Source organism: Oncorhynchus masou, chromosome 21 (assembly GCF_036934945.1).
Source record: "Oncorhynchus masou masou isolate Uvic2021 chromosome 21, UVic_Omas_1.1, whole genome shotgun sequence".
Taxonomy (NCBI): Eukaryota; Metazoa; Chordata; class Actinopteri; order Salmoniformes; family Salmonidae; genus Oncorhynchus; species Oncorhynchus masou.
The window spans coordinates 33,084,135-33,104,760 of record NC_088232.1 but is presented as its reverse complement, the minus strand read 5'-3'; the positions used below and the strand labels follow the sequence as shown (position 1 = coordinate 33,104,760).

General features: G+C 43.2%; 1 protein-coding gene across 3 annotated transcripts; it reads left to right on the top strand.

Moving 5' to 3' along the window:
- The first annotated feature begins 960 nt into the window (after window positions 1–960).
- aspg (asparaginase homolog (S. cerevisiae)) lies at window positions 961–20,472 on the top strand. 3 transcript variants are annotated; one of them, XM_064928200.1, is made up of 18 exons: window positions 961–1,274; window positions 4,508–4,646; window positions 6,506–6,541; window positions 9,014–9,125; window positions 9,420–9,545; window positions 9,623–9,706; window positions 11,563–11,689; window positions 11,783–11,895; window positions 12,907–13,092; window positions 13,181–13,294; window positions 13,569–13,688; window positions 13,996–14,091; window positions 15,812–15,975; window positions 17,638–17,724; window positions 18,123–18,222; window positions 18,418–18,483; window positions 19,001–19,024; window positions 19,440–20,472. In XM_064928200.1, exons 1-18 carry the CDS (start codon window positions 998–1,000, stop codon window positions 19,482–19,484), a joined length of 2,016 nt encoding a protein of 671 aa, XP_064784272.1. In that variant the 5' UTR covers window positions 961–997; the 3' UTR covers window positions 19,485–20,472. The 3 variants fall into 3 exon arrangements, with proteins under 3 accessions (XP_064784272.1, XP_064784274.1, XP_064784273.1); XM_064928202.1 differs by lacking the exon at window positions 6,506–6,541; XM_064928201.1 differs by lacking the exon at window positions 19,001–19,024.
- The last annotated feature ends 154 nt before the right edge of the window (window positions 20,473–20,626 follow it).

The following is a 20,626-nucleotide window of genomic DNA, read 5'->3' as shown; positions in this document are numbered from 1 at the left end:
GTTCATGTAAACCATTAGCAACCTAGCCTAACTCCATCAACTTACTTACAATGGGGAAAATACCAACCAGTTTTTCACTCAGTTAAAACTGCCTTCAAACATCACCAAACTCATGGACTATGTAATTAACCATGTTACGTCAATATTTTGAAGTCATATAGCATTTTTACACATTACATGCCTGAATTAATAGGGTAACAGTATGAGACAGAGAAACATTTGTTTTCAAAACTAGTCATTCTCCATAATGAAGAAGAAATGTAGGTCAGACACGTAACACAGGAGTCACGCAGACGTTAGTAACGCGTTGTCGTCATGTCATGTCAGGTGGTACAGTTGCCTAGGCGTATATATGTCCCTTATCATACCCCATAGACTTCTTCTGGTGAGTCTCACATGCTGACCACAGAGCTTTGCAAAATATATTTACACATACATGTTATTCAATCACTGCATCCACACTGCTCACGCGTGCCAATGAGTGTCTGTGTTGCTGAACACAGTGCAAGTCCTGCCTCTCCCATCTCTTCATTGGTTTATAGAAGCAGATACCCACATATCATTTCATTACCTGCATTTCAGGTAAAATAACAGCAAATTTGATGCTTTTCGCCCTGTTCCCAAATTAATATAATTGGTACAGAGTTTGTTTTGATATTTCAGTGTCGTGATCGCGTTTGGTTTGATTGGACAAAATCAATTTGCACAGGATGGCCCGGTCTGGGCATGGTGTTTGTCTCATTGTTATCATTGCATGTGCATTGTTTGACTTGGAAAAACATTTTGGGCAATATTATCATTGTGAATCATTATATTTGCTTCGGTTTATAATACAATCAAGCAGATTAGTAACATTACAGTTCTGATATAGCTTAGTTTCTCTGTAAATTGCGTTTTGGCACTTCACAACAACCTGTCATTGGTAGTGGTCTGTCACTTTAAGAACATCCCTTGGTTTGACTTGCACTCTTCCCCCGCCACCAGCTGTCTAGGAATCATGGCGGAATGTAAAAAGTCTACCTCATGTCCGTCTCCAGCTTCAGAGATGACCTCTCTCGCTAGAGCTTTGTCCCATTCAAGGTTGAGTCAACCTGATCAGTCTGTGATCAAGTCGCATACTTCTGTTTACCGGAGCAATGTGGTACAGCCAGGCCGACGGAGGAGGTTGTCGAGCAGCAACAGTGTTGAGTCTCTGGATGTGAGCCCCTGTGCTGAAGCGCGAGTCTTGGTCATCAACACTGGAGGAACTATCGGGATGATGTACCATAATAACGGTAAATAGGTTTTGACCGGGACTTTTAAAAATGTATTTGTTGTTGCCCAAACAAAGTGCATTTATTTGATTTGAATGATGCTGTGTTGATGGAACACATTGATGGAGGAAACTTGCTAGCTACAGTCGCAGTGTATTCATTATACAGACGAAAGGTTTTGCAACAAACCATTTACTCCAAACAAAAAACTCTTCCAACGGAAACGAGTTTGTATTGGTCAAAATCTGATAGGCTCCTCTCCGTTTCATTCCGTTTTGTTCTTAAACGGTAAACTTTTTCCGTTGCGAAACGTTATGAATACACCCCTGGCACTCAGGGGTTGAGTCTCGTGTGAGTTGTCAAATGAAACTGCTGCAACACTTGTTTTGTAAATTATAACAATAAAACACTTAGACGTAATTATCTACCTGTAGGATCATCAACTAGATTCAGCCGCGGATGGTCGTATGGTGGAACATAATAACAAATAACTGCAAATTGATAACAAGAAGCCCAAACAGAGATAATATGTGACAGTCATTTCTAACATGCATTGTTGTTGTATATGATCACGTCTCTCTTTTATTTAAGTCCGTTAAGAACAGATTATTGTATTTTACAATGACGGCCTACCCTGGCCAAAGCCTAACCTGGACGACGCTGTGCACTGCCCTATGGGACTCCCAATCACGTCCGGTTGCGATACAGCCTGGAATCGAACCAGGGTCTGTAGTGACGGGTCTATCACTGAGATGCCTTAGACCGCTGCGCCACTTGGGAGCCCAACAATAAAAAATAAAACATAAAAAAATATTATTTTTGTTCAAGAAATGTTGGGGGGGATAAACTGGCCACATTTGGGCTGCCAGTAGGGGAATCCTGCTGTAGAAGGTCATGTGAACTTCTTGCAACATATATTGGTTGCCCCTTGAAGATCATGATCATGTTTGTCCATGCATGGTTAGTAAAGATTAAAGTTCCAACTCACTTCCTTCCTCTTATTGTAAGATGTATTTGAGAACACACACACACTGTGGATGGATGTGTACTGCTCTAACGGTCAACTAATGATTAACTACCTATGACGTACAAGATTAGGCAACAGCAGGACTCAACTTCATAATATTATGTTAAGGGTACAAGACAACCAAAGGTATTGTTTGTTTCAGTACTGGTTAACTGTCCAATCAGTCACAGTTGACCTAAATGATGGTGTTCACCACAAACCTTTGCCAGTCTAGAATGAGTTTGAGGAAAAGATCAGCTGAATCAGGAGCTTTCATCCACACACCCTTACAAAGATAACATTTGTGACACAACACTGGAACTTTTAACTGCCCATCTTTCCAACTCCAGAGATGAGTCTCCAGTAAAGTCTTAAGTTTCAGACCAAGTCTGCGTCTCACATGGAGAGACAGACCATTCCATTAAAATGTAGCTCTATAGGTGAAAGCCCTGCCTCCAGACGTTTGCTTAGAAAGTCAGTAAGGACAGTAAGGAGGACTGTCTTGTGACCGTAGCATATGTGCAGGTATGTATGGCAGGGCCAAATCAGAGAGATGAATATGAGAACGTCCATGTAGTGCTTCGTAGTTTAGCAGTAACATCTTGACATCAGCCCCAGCATTAACAGGAAGAAGGTGTAGAAAGGCTCGCATTGGATTAATATGATACACGTTTGGGGGTTCTAGTCAAGATTCTAGCAGCCATATTTAGCACTAGCTAAAGTTTATTTAGTGCATTATCCAGGTTGGCGGAGAGTAGAGAATTGCAGTAGTCTAATCTAGAAGTGACAAAAGCAGGGAATAGCTTTTCTGCATAAAAGGATAAAAGGTTTCAGATTTTTGCCATGTTACGAAGATGGAAAAATGCTGCCCTTGAAATGTTCTTGATATGTTTGTCAAAAGAGATCAGGGTCCAGAGTAACACTGAGGTCTTATACGATTTTTACTAGAGACGACTGTACAACCATCGAGATTAATTGTCAGATCAAACAGCAGATCTCTTTGTTTCATTGGACCTAGAACTAGCATTTCTGTTTGGTCTGAGTTTAAAAGTAAAACATTTGCTGCCATCCTCTTCCTTATGTCTGAAACGCATGCTTCCAGGGTAGGCAATTTTGAGGCTTCACCATGTTTCATTAAAATGTACAGATAGCAGTAAAAGGAGGAGAGTGATCCTAAAACGGAACCTTGAGGAAAACCAAAGGCTACTCTTTCCTGTATAATTTATGTCCTGGAAAGGGAAATGTGGAAAGAATGAATATTCCTTCGTGGGCCAAGGAAACATTAACTGTCAAGCATTTTGGATCAGATGTCTGCTGAATAATATCTTTAGGCTAACCAGCCCTTCTCATTTCATTCAGCATCCACTACTGTGGATGGTACTTGGAGTAAACACTAGACTATAAATAACATGGCCATAGTTTCTAGGTCTACTGTTTTTACACCATTCCAAAGATTCTGGTTGGAATGGCCCCGAGAATTGTCTTTATGCAATCTTTCCATATATTGTAACCAGTGGCTGGTGGTCCACTTTTCACAGGTCCTAATTTTAGTCAGCAGTTTTTTCCAGTGGCTTGGACTCAGGTTTCACTCCTCTCAGCTGCCCTGCATCATCTCTCCCATTGAAACGCATTAGCAGTCATGTTCCAGTGTGACACTTAGCTTGCAGCCTTCTCCTACTCTGGCTACTTGGAGACTAATTTCTGGAAATAGGCACTCAGTGGTAACTGACTTCACCATTGAAGACCCAGGTGCTGTTGTTGGTTTATTAGATTAGCATATTCTGGTAGGCTATTGACCTATGATGAGTTATATAAGACATTTCCCAATACATGAATGATTAAAACTATTTTCCAAACAGCCTGCTTTTCATATTGATGTGAGTCTCACATTTGCCACTAAGGTTGAGTATAATACAAGTCATGATTTACTGGGAATTGTAAACCTGGGCTACATTCGATAGCCAAACGCTTTCGTAGCCAAACGTTATTGAACGTTGCAGATAGAAATGCCACGAATAGAGCTGACGTGAAACCTTATTCTACATGTCAGAGAGTATGTTTTCTACATAGCATATTCCTATCTGAACGCTCCAAAATGTTGTGTACTGCCACCCTCTTTTCAAAAGTAACACCACACAGATCTATGTAGGCTATTATTGGGCTCACCTTTCCTGAACTCTGACTGATTACTTATGTTGCTCTGTACACTAATGGCAACACCTTCTCTCTCTGTCCCTCTCTTCCACAGTGCTGTCCCCAGAGCCTAATGCGTTTGTGAAGGCCCTGCGAAAGCTTCCCATCCTCCATGATGAGCAGTATGCCCTGCAGACCCGTATGTACGACTACTACAGCACGAGTGGCCCACAGGAGAACACCCTTGTCCTGCCGTAAGTCACCCATACACTCCACCTCTCCTGGGCTCCTCTGCAGCCTTCTATTTCTGTTTTCTCTGGGGGTTTTTACTTTGCTGTTGTTAATATATGGGCTAGAGTTAAATGTTGACATGGTTTACTTTATTGTACAATCATTCAAACTGTGAAAAGGTGCTATTTGACTGACAAACTTCAGATGGAGAGTTTGTAGTTTGATACAGATGATGATAAAATTAGAGTAGAGTAAGAGTAGTTAGTCTATAACTGGTCTTATAAAAATATGTGAAGGGGACCTCAACCTACCTGTTCTACCGATACATACATTTTCACATCCTTGCCATTTCATTACACAGGAGATGAGTGTCTAATGTAGGGATGCAACGTTACACAGTGTGTTATCGAACCGTTTGGTACGCCCCGTACGGTTCAATGTGCACACGTGACAGGCATGCCGTAATTCTGCTGTTCATCTTCCTATAAGTTCCTAAATGTTCTTATTGCGATGCAGACTACACGCACGTTGTACATTCACATCCAGGGAACCAGACGTGCAGTTTGGCCATTAGGGGGCTTCTGAGGGCTGACAAACTTTACTCCACACCAATGTCTCAAAATGTAGTGACCGCAACCCCCTCCCTGTTAAACAATTAATGGACGATTTGCAATGACTTCCCAGTAGGAAATCTCTCTAAAGGGTCCCCATGAAGAGGGGGGAACGAAAGACAAATATTATCTCATCTGCAATGTGGCAATGGCGAGCGCCAGCGAGACAGAGAGAAGCACATTTAAAGAGGCAATGTCGTCTTTCAAATCCGCTGTGTGGGAACATTTTGGATTCAGCGGTCAATACGATGATGAGAGTAAGAAGACCATAAACAAACAAAGTACAGTCTGCAAGTGTTGCTTGGCCACTGTCGGCTACTCGAGTGGGAACACTTCTAACGTGTCGTTTACGTGGCCATCACCTGGCCGCATCCCTTGCATGTGGAGCTGCAGCAAGGAGAGTCCACTCGTTAGCCAAAAGAGAACTGCTGCCTTCCAACAACAATTTGCGACAAATTCAGAAAAACAAAGAAATAACGAGAGCAGTGGGAGTATTCATATCTGAAGATTTCAGCCCTATTCGGTGGTTACTGACTCAGGATTTCGTCACCTGATGAAAAAAAAGAAAAGATTGGCGCATTATAAGGTCCCGTCCCGCACACATTTCAAGCAGCAAACGAATTCCCAAACTCTATGAAACATCACGGAGAGAAATTGAAAAGGAATTGACACAGACACCCAATCTAGCTCTCCGCTGATAGTTGGTCTTCCAGAGCAACTCAAAGCTACCTCACTGTGACGATTCACTATGTACTGGATTGGGAGATGAAGAGCTACAGGTTGTCAAAGCTAAGAAGCACTTTTAATTGATTTCATACAGTAGAGACAGAAACCAGGCGTAGTCAGTCATGCTGCCATTTTACTGGATGGAGAGTTTGATTTGTCTATAGGCAAAATAAAGAGTTCATTGTTTTAAGGGTGATGTGTTTTAATTTTTTTTCTTAAATATAAAGATGGCGAAACCGTACCATTAGCGTGGCCCACAAAGCGTGATACCTACCGACCCGCGGGCCCACAGTAGCGTTGCATCCCACAAGACTGAAGCTCTGCTTCCTGTTTTATAACCATTGACAGCTTTTATTTCAGGTTTTTTTTCAACCTACAAGGCAGGATAAAGGTTGACATCCTCCCCCAAAATCTGTTCACTATGACGCCTTCATAGCAGTAGGCCTACAGGATATACAATGCTTGTTAGGGGATATCATACACATGTTTCTATTCCCTGCATGCCTGGGAACATTTCACTCTCAAACTGTCTGTTGTTTTGACAGGATGCCGACAGACCTCGCTGATGAACTATCAAAAAGGTCCTGAAATACTGGTGTGCTACTGTGTGCCTGCGCTACGCTGTGTGGTTTGAATCCTCTGTATCCGTCCCGCCTGGTGTCAAAAAGTGCCCCTGCAGGAACAGTTTGCTGCTGTTGTCTGTGTGGACCTGTCAGGGAGTGATCATTGGAGCACACACCTGCAGGGAGTTGTGCTGCAGCATTTCAGTAGCGGTGTTCACGCCTGCCTGACATTCTACCCTTATTTCCTCTCTTCAGATACCTCGCCTCGCTCCCGCTGGAGGGAGCTACTCCCATTGGTTCATGTCTAGCTAAAACCAGTGCAGAACAGTCAAGTTCTCATAACACTTATGTAATGTTGCAGTAGTACCCCAGGAGTTTTACTGCTGCCAGAGAGAGAGAATAGGCCTGCGAGGGGTTGCTGGTGCCAAGCTGGCAGAGAGCGAGGCTAATCTGTGTTGAGCGTGTTTGATTCCTGTAGTTTGGTTCTCAGTGCGTGTGTTCAGGAGCAGCGAGAGGGCCCTCTGCTGAATATGGTCCTGGCATGTCGGATCCGACGGGTGCCGGCTATCGCCCCTCCAAATGGAGGTTGCCCAGGCCAAGGCATCCTGGGTCAAATCCCTCCCAGCAACCTCCTCTCCTTTCTGGGCCTGTGATGCCGGTGGCAGTGGGGGCGCCTCTGCCTGCCTGCACACTAATCTCTACACAGACAACCAGCACAGGGCTCAGTCCCGCCACCTAAAACCCACTCAGAGCAGCTCAGGACCACAGATATAGAGACTGGAGGGGGCAGGGTGGGTCTGGGTTATAGGGGACAGATAAGAGAACTACACAAGCATGCTATTTTTAAAGCTGTTTGCATGAAGGGGGGATGGTGGCACTGTGCCTGCTTGGATCAGGGTAATATTTGTTTGGAGGACTGCCATGTCACCTCCATAGCCTTCTACTCCTCATCGCTTCAAGTCTCACAGGAGATTCATAGGACGTATGGATTCAGATTCTGTCCCACAGACAAATGTATCAGTCTCATTATGTTTTCAGGGTAATTTCAGTAGTTTATTCAATCCTCTTTCCTCCTTGCTTCTGTAAGGTTATTTTTCATTATTACAATCATTATGTTCCTTTTTGTGGCTCCAAGTTAATGTTGATTAACACATACTAGCTGTCACCAAACATTGCTATTAAATGTCCCTAATGCCTGAGTTATTTATTTTTTATATTATGCTTTGCAGTGAGCATGTGCAGTGGACTTGAAATAACATTGACAAAGCTAATGTCAATATATCCTAACATTGCTTAAATGTTTTACATTGTGTGGAGTAGGTTGATTTGTTGAATAGCTGAGTGAAAAGCAGTAGTGAGCTTCCCTGTGGGTAGCCTTCACCCCAACCTCCCATTTGCCCCTCTCACCATTCTGTTCCTCATCAGCAGGCCAGGCCACAGGGCAGCATCCTACCCAACCCTCTATATGCTAATACCCATTTCCCTTTCACACCGTCGGCTATACCAGGAGATAAATGAGTAATTTGTGATTTGAATATTGTTTCCAACGACACAATCACTAAGATTATGAACAACATATGTTTGAGGATTGTGTCTGGAGCCAGGGATAATTAGGGTAGTGTCTTTAGGCCTTTGGTTAGGTGCTGAGGGTAAGCTTGCTTTTTGCCCTGCTGTTCGATTGAACCCCCAATAAGGGGATGGTTTGCACCCTCCGCCCTCCAGTGTCTTGTCCCGTGTCTTAAAAAGGGAGATTAAGGGTAAAGATCTTTGCACAGCTGTTTAGTCCAGGCATAATCTCTTAATAGAGCGCAAGCAGGAGAATACGGGACGCCAACGTTACCTCCATCTAGAGGACATATTAATATGCACGGGAGGCCAACGTTACCTCCATCTAGAGGACATATTAATTTGCATGGGAGGCCAGGATGAGCTGCCCCTGTCTAATTAGAACATGGGGTCTCGCTCTCGAACACACCCCTTTTCAACCCCCCTTCCTACTCCCAAAAGGCACCCCTTACCCCTCAGGACACAGGCAAATTAGTAACTCCTCATACAGTATCGTAGACTTCCCAGGGAGTCGCCCCCTCCCTCATCATGTCCATAATTCACACCCAGCGCTTAGTAACTGGTTTGTGCACCCTGCTGCTGAAACAGGAGGCCCAACCAAATAGACTCTCGCTTCATGACGTAGGCTAGGCTTGTTTCACTCTTTTCCTTTCTGTATCTTCTGCCTTTTCCTCATGTAAACAGAACCGGCTCCATGTCTTAATGAGTTTGTAAAGTAAACAGAATAACCAAGTCAAAAAAGAGGGGTGTCTCTACACCCCTAAAGGGATTTCCTTATTTTGTGTAATAGACACACAAACAATCCAGGTAAAGCAAATGTGGTTATGTAAACTGTCTGCTCTGTTGATGCACAGAGCTTCTTTGGGTGTTTTCTGTAGATTTGATTATTATAGGATGATTATGACTCAACTTGTCTTTTCCCAGGCTGTGTAAACAAAATAAGAGGATAGTGTACACTGTTTTAGAGTACTGCCCCTTGCTGGACTCTTGCAATATGACCACAGATGACTGGGCTACAATTGGGAAGGACATTGAGGTACTTGGTGTGGTCATTTTATTTATCTTGCACTTCACACTAACATTAACCATAACCCTGACTTTTACCATTTACATAAGCAGAGGCATTATAATGCAATAAAACAACAATCTCAAGTCATCCACTGAAGTAAAAGTCAGTTGTCCCTTTCCTTTTATGTAAATGTACTGTACAGCTTTTGTATTAAATACAGTACTTATTTCAAGTAGCCTGTGGCAAGATGTAGGCTACACATGTTGACCTTGGAACCTTGGGTTCAAGTCTGGTCCTGTTCTCTTTGTCTCTTGGTTCCAGAAACACTATGAGAAGTATGACGGTTTTGTCATTCTCCACGGCACGGACACCATGGCCTACACAGCATCCGCTCTGTCCTTCATGTGTGAGCATCTGGGGAAGCCTGTCATCCTCACCGGCTCACAGGTACACCTGCCATCCATACAGCTAAACTGCTTCATTAAGATAAGAGGGGTGAAATGTTGTTTTATGACCTCTTGCAGGTGCCGATCTATGAGATGAGGAACGATGGAAGAGACAACCTGTTGGGGGCGCTGCTGATCGCTGGTCAGTTTGTCATTCCTGAGGTAAGTAGAGGAGGGAGGGACTTGGTGCAGCACTCACACACACCTGACTGCATGTCACCTGCACTTGTTTTTGAATGCAATGTAGTTGAATCATCTTGGCCAAATATCACCCTATTCCCAGCTGCACATTTTTAGATGAGAACTATATCACTTCTCTCTAAATTGAACGTGTGTTCATACTATTGTTCATGCTGTTGACTTGTCTAGCTTTTTAGCCTGCTATGGTATTAAGGTGTTATGACTGGCTATGTCCTCCCTGATTGATAAAGGTGTGAGGATGAACTTTGTTGGCAGACAATAGGCACCAAAAGCCTTAAACCACTTGTCTAACAAGACTGTTCAGTAAAGCATGAAGGTGTGAGTGTAACAATACAGGACCTGAAACTGCCAGATGACACTTCAGAGTTGTCAAAGCGTGTTTATCTTCAAGAGAATAACCAAATGTACACACTCTCTGGGGCCTTTATATAATGCTGTATCTAGACAATGTGCTACTATCGATAAAGATGGAATGATACATTTTAAATTAAGATATGAGGAAAATGTAATTGTGTTTTATCAATTGGTTTGTCATATGCTCTGTTACATCAATAGCACAAAATGGCTGTAACTGTTGAAGGGAGCATACAAAGTGTACAAAACATTAAGAAGACGCTTTTTCCATGACAAACTCACCAGGTGAATCCATGTGACAGTTATGATCCCTTATTGATGTCAATCATTGTAGATGAAGGGGGGGAGACAGGTTAAACAAGGATTTAAGCCTGGAGACAATTGAGACATGGATTGTATGTGTGCCATTCACAGGGCGAATGGGGAAGACAAAACATTTAAGTGCCTTTGATGGTAGTAGTAGCCAGGCACACCACTTTGTGTCAAGAACTGCAATGCTTCTGGATTTTTTTTATTTTTAAACGCTCAACAGTTTCCCATGTGTGTATCAAGAATGGTGCACTACCTGAAGGACATCTAGCCGACTTGACACAAAGTGGGAAACATTGGAGTCAACATGGACCAGCATCCCTGTGGAACACTTTCGACACCTTGTTTTATACACTCCGTGTAGATAACCCTGTTCCTGGAGTGCCGCAGGTCAAATCAAAAACATGAAGTGTCTGCAGCACTCCCAGACCAGGGTGAGAGGGGAAGAGAAGCTGAATGGCAGGACAGTGGGCCTCAGGTTCTTGTCAAGGTATCTCTGCGTTGAAATTGATTTTGATAAAATGATATTGTATTCGTTGTCCATAGCTGCCCATACCATAACTCCACCTCCTCAATGGGGCACTCTGTTCACAACGTTGACATCAGCAAACCGCTCGCCCACACAACGCCATACACGTGATCAGAGGTTGTGAAGCCGGTTGAACGTACTGCCAAATTCTCTAAAATGACATTGAAGGCGCCTTATGGTAGAGAAATTAACATTTAATTATCTGGGAACAGCTGTGTAGGACTTTCCTGCAGTTAGCATGCCAATTGCACACTCCCTCAACTTGAGACATCTGGCATTGTGTTGTGACAAAACTGCACATTTTAGTGGCCTTGTGTCCCCAGCACAAGGTGCACCTGTGTAATGATCATGCTGTTTAATCAGCTTCCTGATATGCCACACATGTCAGGTGGATGGAATATCTTGTCAAATGAGAAATGCTCACTAACAGGGATGTAAACAAATTTGTTTACAAAATTTGAGAGAAACAAGCTTTTTGTGTGTATGTTTATTTCTGGGATATTTTATTTCAGCTCATGAAACATGGGACCAACACTGTACATGTTGCATTTTATATTTTGGTTCAGTGTCCATGCTTAATAATGATGTCTTAGGAGGTTTAATTCATTCTCATCTGTGTCTCTAGGTTTGTCTGTATTTCCACAACAAGCTGTACCGGGGCAACCGTGTGACTAAAGTTGATTCTGGGAGTTTCAATGCCTTCAATTCTCCTAACTTGGCTCCTCTGGCCAATGCTGAAGTGGATATTAAAAGTAATCAAGTGGTGTAGTACTGGGTCTGTCCTGTGTTCAAATCTTTGACGTGGCCGATGGATTAATGTTTTCCCTGAACTCTTTCCCCTGCAGTTAACTGGGACACGGTGTGGAGAGCAAACACAACCTCGCGGTTCAGAGTGAGCACTCAGATGAACCGTAACGTGGGTCTGCTGAGACTCTTCCCAGGCATCACTGCGATGACCGTAAGAGGCTTCCCAGGGTGGGGGTGAGAAGGGGTGGATAGTGGCTCTGCCCTGTTTCTGTTGCCCATTCAACCACATTATTACGGCCTTCCTACTTCTGATGTACGGTAATAGTGAAAGTAATACCCTATTGTAGAAAGACTAAATCAGAACTGTATTCCTACTTCTGATATACAGTAATAGTGAAAGTAATACCCTATTGTAGAAAGACTAAATCAGAACAGCCATTTGGGGCCATATTTATCCAGAACTCTTCATTGTAGCTCTGTTGTGGTGAATCCTCTCATGCAGGTCCTACTGTGTTTTCTGACAAGCCAGCATCGTGTGGGCGTTCCAAGTGGTCTGCATACAGCAGGGAGCTGCTTTGGGCTGCCAGCTGCATTTAGTCCAGTGAAAAATGAGACTGGGTTATGGGGCATGTCCAATTACCCGTTAAAGACGAGGGGCTTGGCACAGACACTTAAACACTTAGATATGCCTCCCTCGCTACAGATTGAAGGGAGGATGGCTTTACTGTCTCAATCTGGTCCCTCTGCCGACGCTGGCCATGATGCTTTTTTTAAATTTATGTTATTATCTGCTTCTTTGATTATGCATCAGTGTCTCCTCTGCCTTCTATGGTCTCTGCCAGCATGGGGTTTATTTGGGGTTCTGTGTTGCACACATTTTTGGCTAGCTAGCTGCTTGATCCGAAATCCAATGGAAGATAACTTGCTATGATTCCCTCCCTCCACAAGTTAGGTCCAAGGACCGTTGCCAAGTGAAATGATGCTGTCTCTGAACACCTTGAAGTTAATGGTTCCCCGTGCCTGGCCGTTTGATCCATCTCCTCTCCAGATGCCAGAGCTGGTGTTTTTAAAGAGCGATCCTGGAGCCATTGAATCACCCTGGGGGACAGATGGGCTGGAGGGGGGGTCTGGGCATGTTGTTAAACCCAAGCTTCATACACTCCTTCTTTGTCCACAAGCCAGACTGAGATGGCCGCTCATCCCGCTGTCTGTGTGTGTGCAGGTTAAGTCCTTCCTGCAGGCGCCCATGGAGGGCATTGTCCTGGAGACGTATGGTAGTGGAAACGCCCCTGATAACCGTGCTGACCTGCTTGAGGAGTTCCGGAATGCCACAGAGAGGGGCGTGATCATGGTCAACTGCACTCAGTGTCTGAGGGGTTCTGTCACCACATCATACGCCACTGGAAAGGTACACCAGAACCCTGTGTTCAGTGGGAGTGGGAGAGTGCACATGATGTGGATGGATGTGTGTTAACATGTCTTCCTGATCCCCTCAGGCCTTGAGTGATGCAGGACTGGTGGCAGGCTGTGACATGACTCCTGAGGCTGCCCTGTGCAAGCTGTCCTACGTGCTGGCCAGGATGGACCTAAGCATAGAGGCCAAAAGAAAGGTAGGAGTCCCAGTCAAAACACACTCATTACCTCACTACACTTTGTAGGCCCCTCATAGAAAATCTTTTGAAGCGAATGTCAACATTAGGCTGAACTATAGAGTGACATCTGTGTTAGTCCTATTTTAACAATAAGGTAACGGCAATAGATGGCAGAGATGATTCACATGCGGATTAAGGTCAGTGACATGATGGTGTAATCCTTGATCATGCTTGTCTGTGCTGACTGTTTGTGTGTTATCTGTCCTTTGTTGTCTCTGTTGTACCTGTCCAGATGCTGAGTCAGAACCTGCGGGGAGAGATGATCGCTGACCTGCAGGGGGCCAAGCTCACTCTGAGTGACAGTCGCTTCATCCAGGTCATCGCCAAGTCCCTGAGCATCAGCTGTAAGGAGGTGAGGCCACCGCACAGCCAGCCACATCACACACACTGTCACCACCACTGAGTCTGCAGGGTTACTTTCCACCTAACATGTTTTCATCGGGCTCCTGCTTATCTGATAGGACAGAGCTCCCAATGAAGTACAAAAAAAAGTCATTGCAATGCCCAGCGGTAGTGTTTTTTCCAAAGTTGTTAAATCCAATTTTTATAGTGTATTTTTATAGGTGTCACTTACAACACTTTACATAAAGCATTCCTCCACTGATTGTCAGTCTTTGTATTGACATGACAGCTGATGTTTTTTCTGCTGATATTTCCAGGAGCTAGAAGCCGTCCGGGATGCTCTGACACCCACCTTAGCTTGTGCTGCTTCTAAGATAGGAGACTTGGAGGCCTTGGATGCCATAAAGGAGATGGTGAGGAACATTTACAGAAATATAACATGTCTGTTACTAAAAAGAATCACTGCAACAACTTTCAGGAGGGGGAGAAGAAAACACCTGTTCTAACGACATGATTACAGGACTGTAGGACAAAGTTCAAACCATATGTTTGTGTGTTAATAGACACATTTGCATACTGATACCACAGACTTTGCACTGTACCATGAACGTCACATATGTTATGATGACCTGACTGGTTCTGCTACATTCACTGGCTCAATGCAGAATGCAGATAGATGCCTAGTAGCCCAAATTACTCTCAAAATCTAATGTTAAATACCAGTTCAATCTTTTCTTGTTCCACTCTGAAGACTGTTCACCGAGCCTGCTTGGTGAAAAGAATCCAGCATATTTGATTTTCTTTTACGAGACCCCTTATGTTGAAGGTCAATTTGAACCCGTAGTGAGTTTAACACTGAAATACTATTTCACTTCATTTTTTCATAATGACCCCTCATCTAGTACTCTAGGTAGGGTTAATTAATTTGTAAAACAAAATAACTCTGTACTTGACCTGCAGGTTGACCTTTGACCTTTGTGCTAGAGACAAATTGTATTTTATGCAGTAAAGGTCTAACCATGACTATCTCTAGGATATAAGTATGTTTTCCTTGTGATGTTCAGAGGCCGAAGGACAGTGATCTGAAGTTTGGCTAAAAATGAGCTTAAAGTGTCATTTCATTTATGACTTTGGTATAAGTATCTAATATTTATGTATTTAGTGTATTGTGTCAAATTGACCCAGAACATCATCACTGTACAGGGTGAAAGAGAAATGTATGTGCTTGTATTACTCCCTCAGTCCCACGCTACAGTTGGTTGAACCTGTCAGTGCTGTACATACCAAAGATACCTGGGGTGGCAGGGTAGCCTAGTGGTTAGAGCGTTGGACTAGTAACTGGAAGGTTGCGAGTTCAAACCCCCGAGCTGACAAGGTACAAATCTGTCGTTCTGCCCCTGAACAGGCAGTTAACCCACTGTTCCCAGGCCGTCATTGAAAATAAGAAGTTGTTCTTAACTGACTTGCCTGGTTAAATAAAGGTAAAATTAAAAAAAAAAAAATTAAAATGGCAGACAGTAAACTCAGTAGTCAAACTGTGTTAGATGTAAAGATTGATTTTGATATGGCTTCCTTTGCAGTGAACTTTTGACATGAGAATGATTGCCTTGTGTTTCCAGGCAATTAAATGTTATATAACATACTTATTTGGGAAATTAGCTTATTTTCTAAGGGATATATTTAAGCAATAAGGCCCGAGGGGGTGTGGTATATGGCTAATATACCATGGCTAAGGGCTGTTCTTATGCACGACTCAATGTGGAGTGCCTGGACACAGCCCTTAGCCATAGTATATCGTCCATATATCACAAAACCCCTAGGTGCCATATTGCTATTATAAACTGGTTAATTAGAGCAGTAAAAATACATGTTTTGTCATACACGTTGTATACGGTCTGATATACCACTGCTGTCAGCCAATCATCATTCAGGGCTCGAGCCACCCAGTATCAATTCGAGATGAGTCTGAACGGTGACAGTAAGGTGTGCAACAGGTCAATGTGTAGCACTACATGGGTTTGATACCTCAATACATGGTTTTAAAATACACAGTATGATCATGGCACCGTAATATTGATTTATTATTTAACCTTTATTTAACTATACAGTATGAGATGTGTTTCTTGTCATCAGGGCAGTAACCTAAGTCTGGGGGACTATGATGGACGTACCCCTCTGCACATCGCCTCCTGTGAGGGCCACCTCAATGTGGTGCAGTATCTACTGAGCCAGGGCGCCACTGTCTACGCCAAAGATCGCTATGGGGACACACCCCTGCGCAATGCTGTGCGCTTCAGGTAGGGTTGAGCTAACATGTGGGCCAAGATGAGAGCTTTACATTTTGGGGGGGTGGCTGAGGTGCATTGAGGGATAGAGGGATGGGTGTTGGTGGAAATGGAGTATGATATGTCCTTAAAAGCTTTGCCTCTTCAGTTGATGTTCACCCATCCCTTATGATTCAAGCCCCCCAGTAGCCCATTCTAACTGACTGACAGCTTCTATCTGCCCAGGGAGGAGGGTGTGCATCACACAGTAATGATATCATTCACACAGAATTAAGTGGGGCATTTGAAATCCCTCATTGGCCATTAACAACCTCCATATATTTCCATGGCAGTCTTTAGAGGGAATGGTGTACAAACAATAGGCCGTTAGACTGCAGCTCATTACAGTGTCTGAGGCAGGGAGTCTGGGCCTGCTAAATTACTATAATGTCCAGGAGGGGAGGACTGCTACTGGGTCTTTCAGGTGGAGTTGAAAATAGAGGAGTTCTGATGGAGTTGAGGCCACCACAATAATTAGCTGCTAGTTGTAGTCTGCCAATAGCGACAGTATTTATTTTCACCCAAAATTGTTATTTTCATGTATTTATTATCATTCATTGACATTGCCGTGTGCTCGTCGCTTGGGGACAGTAAGACATTCAAGGCTGCAGTCTTAAATATCATGTTGTGGGTGCCTCAAGGAGAAATACGTGTGTGTGTGTGTGTGTGTGTGTGTGTGTGTGTGTGAGTGAGAGAGCACCAAGAAAAGTGTCTGTAAACCGTTGCCAGGGCAGGCACAGACATGCCCATGTTTACTTGGAACTGAAGGACAGAGGGTTGCAGAGTGGGATTTTCAACCTGGCAGCATAATGAACCTCAGACACCTGTGTGCTTGGGGAAATAGCCTTGTCCCATTCAGGCTCTCTTATACTGTCAAAATCACTAAGTCTCTATGATAATGCAATATGTTCCATTTTGTAACAGTTACAGTACTTGCAATAAATAACAATTTATGGGATTTTTTTTTTTTTTTAGGCTTTATGCCATTTTAAGTTTAGACCACATTTCAAAAGCCACCTTCCTAATGACCATATAAGGAGTGAAACTGAGTGAAGCTGCTTGAACCAGTCTTACCTGTCTGTCTTCAGTTTCATGGATGATAGAAACTGTGACTAGTCTCTAACAAAAGGACTGGAAATACATTAGCCTTGGCTTGCCACAGTCTATGGCCAAACCTTATCTCAAAGTGTCCCTGGTTCTGGCCATCTTTAGAAATGTCTCTGTTTGAGGAGTGTGCCAACTTGGAGTGTTGCCTTTTGCCCCCCCCCCCATTGTGTAGTGTATCCTTGAAGCTGCTGAGACGTTATGTTAAAACTCCATGTGTGGGTGGTTAACTGGAACTTGTCCCTACTCGTTTAGCACCCAGTCACAGTGCCATAACCGGTCACTGTCAGCAGATACTTTGAAAACTAGAAATATGACTAATGCACGTTGCAGTCCTAATAAATCAGACCTCAAACAATGGATCAGTACTGTTCCACATTATGGTTTCAGTTGACTCACACTGTGTGATGTTGATTTTCTTTCTACCTTTCATCTTTTCCTTGATTCTAGTACACTGTGTATAGCATCTATATTTGAAAAGGGTCGGTCATATCTATGCATGTGTGTCTGTCCGTCTGTCTGTCCATTCAGACACAAAGAAGTGGTGAAGCTGCTGAGAAAGACTGGAGCTCATTTCTCCAGGGATGAGTTGGAGGATGCCGGCTCAGAGCTGTGCAGGTGAGAAACACACAGCACTTTCTCACACATGCATTGCCCAAAGACTGATCCTACATAGTTTGTGCAGGTATGACCAGTTGTCCTAGTTGTCTCACTTGGAATGCTCCCTGACCACATAGCTTCAGACCGCTGCAGCATCCAAACATCACCACCACCACAGAACCCTGAATTGCTCCGTTTAACTAATATCTCTCTTTTTTTAAAGTTAATATTTTGTCTGTTACTGGAGCAAGGCCTTTGTCTTTGGAAGCAAACAAGCACACTCAGTCCTATTCAGAATCAAGTAGTGTGTTTATTCTAAGATTATACTATGATATCTGATTGCTTGTTTAGTCCCTTTATCATGAAACCTCTTGAATATCAACCCTCCCAATGAATTATCTGGTACTGTGTCGCAGTCTGGCAGCCAGTGCTGACATCAAGGGCCTGGAGATGTGGCACCTGGCCGGGGGAGACCTGGACACGCCAGGCTACGACGGGCAGACGCCGATGGAGGTGGTGAGTGTTTGGGACCGGGAGCCTCTCTCCAACTTACAAACATGGATCGTAAAGGCAACACAGACTAGTTATGTAACATGGATAGTAAAGGATGTGTAGGGTAACCCAGACTAGTTATGTAACATGGATAGTAAAGGATGTGTAGGGTAACCCAGACTAGTTATGTAACATGGATCATTAGGTTTTCTCTCTTAGGCTAAGGCTGTGGGGAATGAAGTTGTGATTGACTTCTTACACCAGGTCAGCCAGTCCCACGCCCAGGTAAGCGATGGACTATGATCTAGCGTTACTCTTCTCCTCTGTGCTCCTCCAACAGCATTCATCTCTGCTTCAATTAAGAGCTGAGCTCTCCGACCTGAGCTCACTGAAATCAAACAAAGTGAATAATATTTTACTGTGCCGGTCTTTATCAGTTTATATTGTCTGACGAACCTAAACCAGTTCAGCACACTGTATTATCCATCTTCAACTTGTTACAATTTCCTGTTTATTAAAAACCTCCTAGTCACCACTGTTTTTCCTCATCAGTCAGATGTAAGTAATGAGGTAATCTATCTTCAGTCATCTTACTTTTCATCATGAGAATGAGTCATCTCATCCCTGTATTAACAGATTTGACTGAGTTTTTATAGATGTTTATCAGATGAGCAATATATTTACTAAAACATGACTATGATCCCATATATAGGCTAGTAAACCCATGTAGGCTACAGAATAGGGACGTCGTTTCAACTTTGCCATGTGCTCCAATTACATGTTTTGTTTTGCTTACTTCCAGCCTCTGTTTAAAGATGATGCTGAGGTAAGTCTAGAATGGCCACAGCTAGCTCTATGGATTCTCCTATGCTTGGTGGTCGCACCTGTGTCTCCTCTCATCGTATGGTGATGTGTTGCATCTGAGTATGACCTACATGAGTACCACTCGTTGCCTGGCCTGAACAGGTGTTTTCAAAATGGCTGCCTGGTTTTGATTAGACAGTAACACAAACCTTTGCAGTTGTAGTCTACCTGGCTTTGGTGATTTGTTCCTGTGATGGCCTCTAAGCTGTGTTGTCTGGTATGATAACCGCCTGGTCAGATGTTTACTCTGAGATGCATTGTTGAATAGTAGCAGAGATTGCAAAAAAGCCTTCATTTGACGTTATCACTGCTGTTTTTGTATTGAACAGCACTGCTTGAAATTCTGCTCTTAACTGTTCTCCCCTTGTGTGTTTCAGAATGGAGAATACATTGAGTTCTCAGCCTGTCCAAAAGAATCCTGAAGACAGACTCAACTCTTACCTTTCCATTTTACTCTCTTACACTGGATATTTGCACAAGCTTGCAGATTAACAGTTTTTATTTAGATTCATCCAAATAATTCACAATTGATATATTTGTGTTAATCTCATATATAGTTGGTAAACTGTAGTTGTAAAAGCACAACATTGGATGTTGAGTAATATGGATGCTCTGTGCCTATAACAGGCAGCACTATATCTGTTTGTTTTGTATGTACCACAGTATATGATGTATGTGGAAGCAATTCACTCTAATAGGAATTAGCAGAGTTCATTGGAAGCACAGGGTAGAATGCTGTTCTTTATCAGAGGCATTTGATTGGTAGAATGCTGTACCTTTAGATGTGCTTTATGAAACACTACGAGACATTTATTCTAAACGGAAATCATTGTGTGAATAACTGTTTGCCTATATGTTTATAGTGTCACTTAGACTGCATGAATGATACCTCTACTTTCAGGGAGGTGGAAGAAATGTATGAGGTGTTTATTAAACAGAACAATCCATCCCTCTGTTCTGCTTCCACACAGCTCCTAGCATCCAAACCCAGGGTCCTCTATAGTTGATAAAAGCATCTGCTAAATTACATTTTTATCTAAAGCAACTTGCAGAGACAAGGTTACTCCAATCAATGTGAAATTCCAACCCACATTGTCTTCCATAGTTGGGGTTGTGTACTACATCTTCTGCCTGTCTCATCCTGCTTCCTTGTTTCCCTACTCTAACAGCCCGGACAGAGACCAATGTCATATTGCTGGACATCACTTCAGCTGTCCAATAACTGTTACTCAGTGCTACGCTCCTCTACTTGCTATGTTCATGGTCAATTAACTATTTGATACTAATGAATGTTGACATTTTAATTGTATGTGTCAATCCATGTCATGGTTTATGTTTATATTAGAAAACCCTTTTGCAATTATGTTAGCATAGTTAAACTGTTCTGAATAAAGACGCAATAAAACTGGACTTAAGACTAGTTGAGTATCTGGAGCATCAGCATTTGTGGGTTTGATTACAGGCTCAAAATGGCCAGAAACAAAGAACTTTCCTCTGAAACTCATCAGTCTATTCTTGTTCTGAGAAATGAAGGCTATTCCATGCGAGAAATGGCCAAGAAACT

Coding starts and splice junctions, on each gene's coding strand:
- aspg (XM_064928200.1), top strand. CDS start 998: ATGGCGGAATGTAAAAAGTCTACCTCATGTCCGTCTCCAGCTTCAGAG. Junction 13,295..13,568: donor GCATAGAGGCCAAAAGAAAG/GTAGGAGTCCCA, acceptor GTACCTGTCCAG/ATGCTGAGTCAGAACCTGCG. Junction 19,025..19,439: donor TGTTTAAAGATGATGCTGAG/GTAAGTCTAGAA, acceptor TGTGTGTTTCAG/AATGGAGAATACATTGAGTT.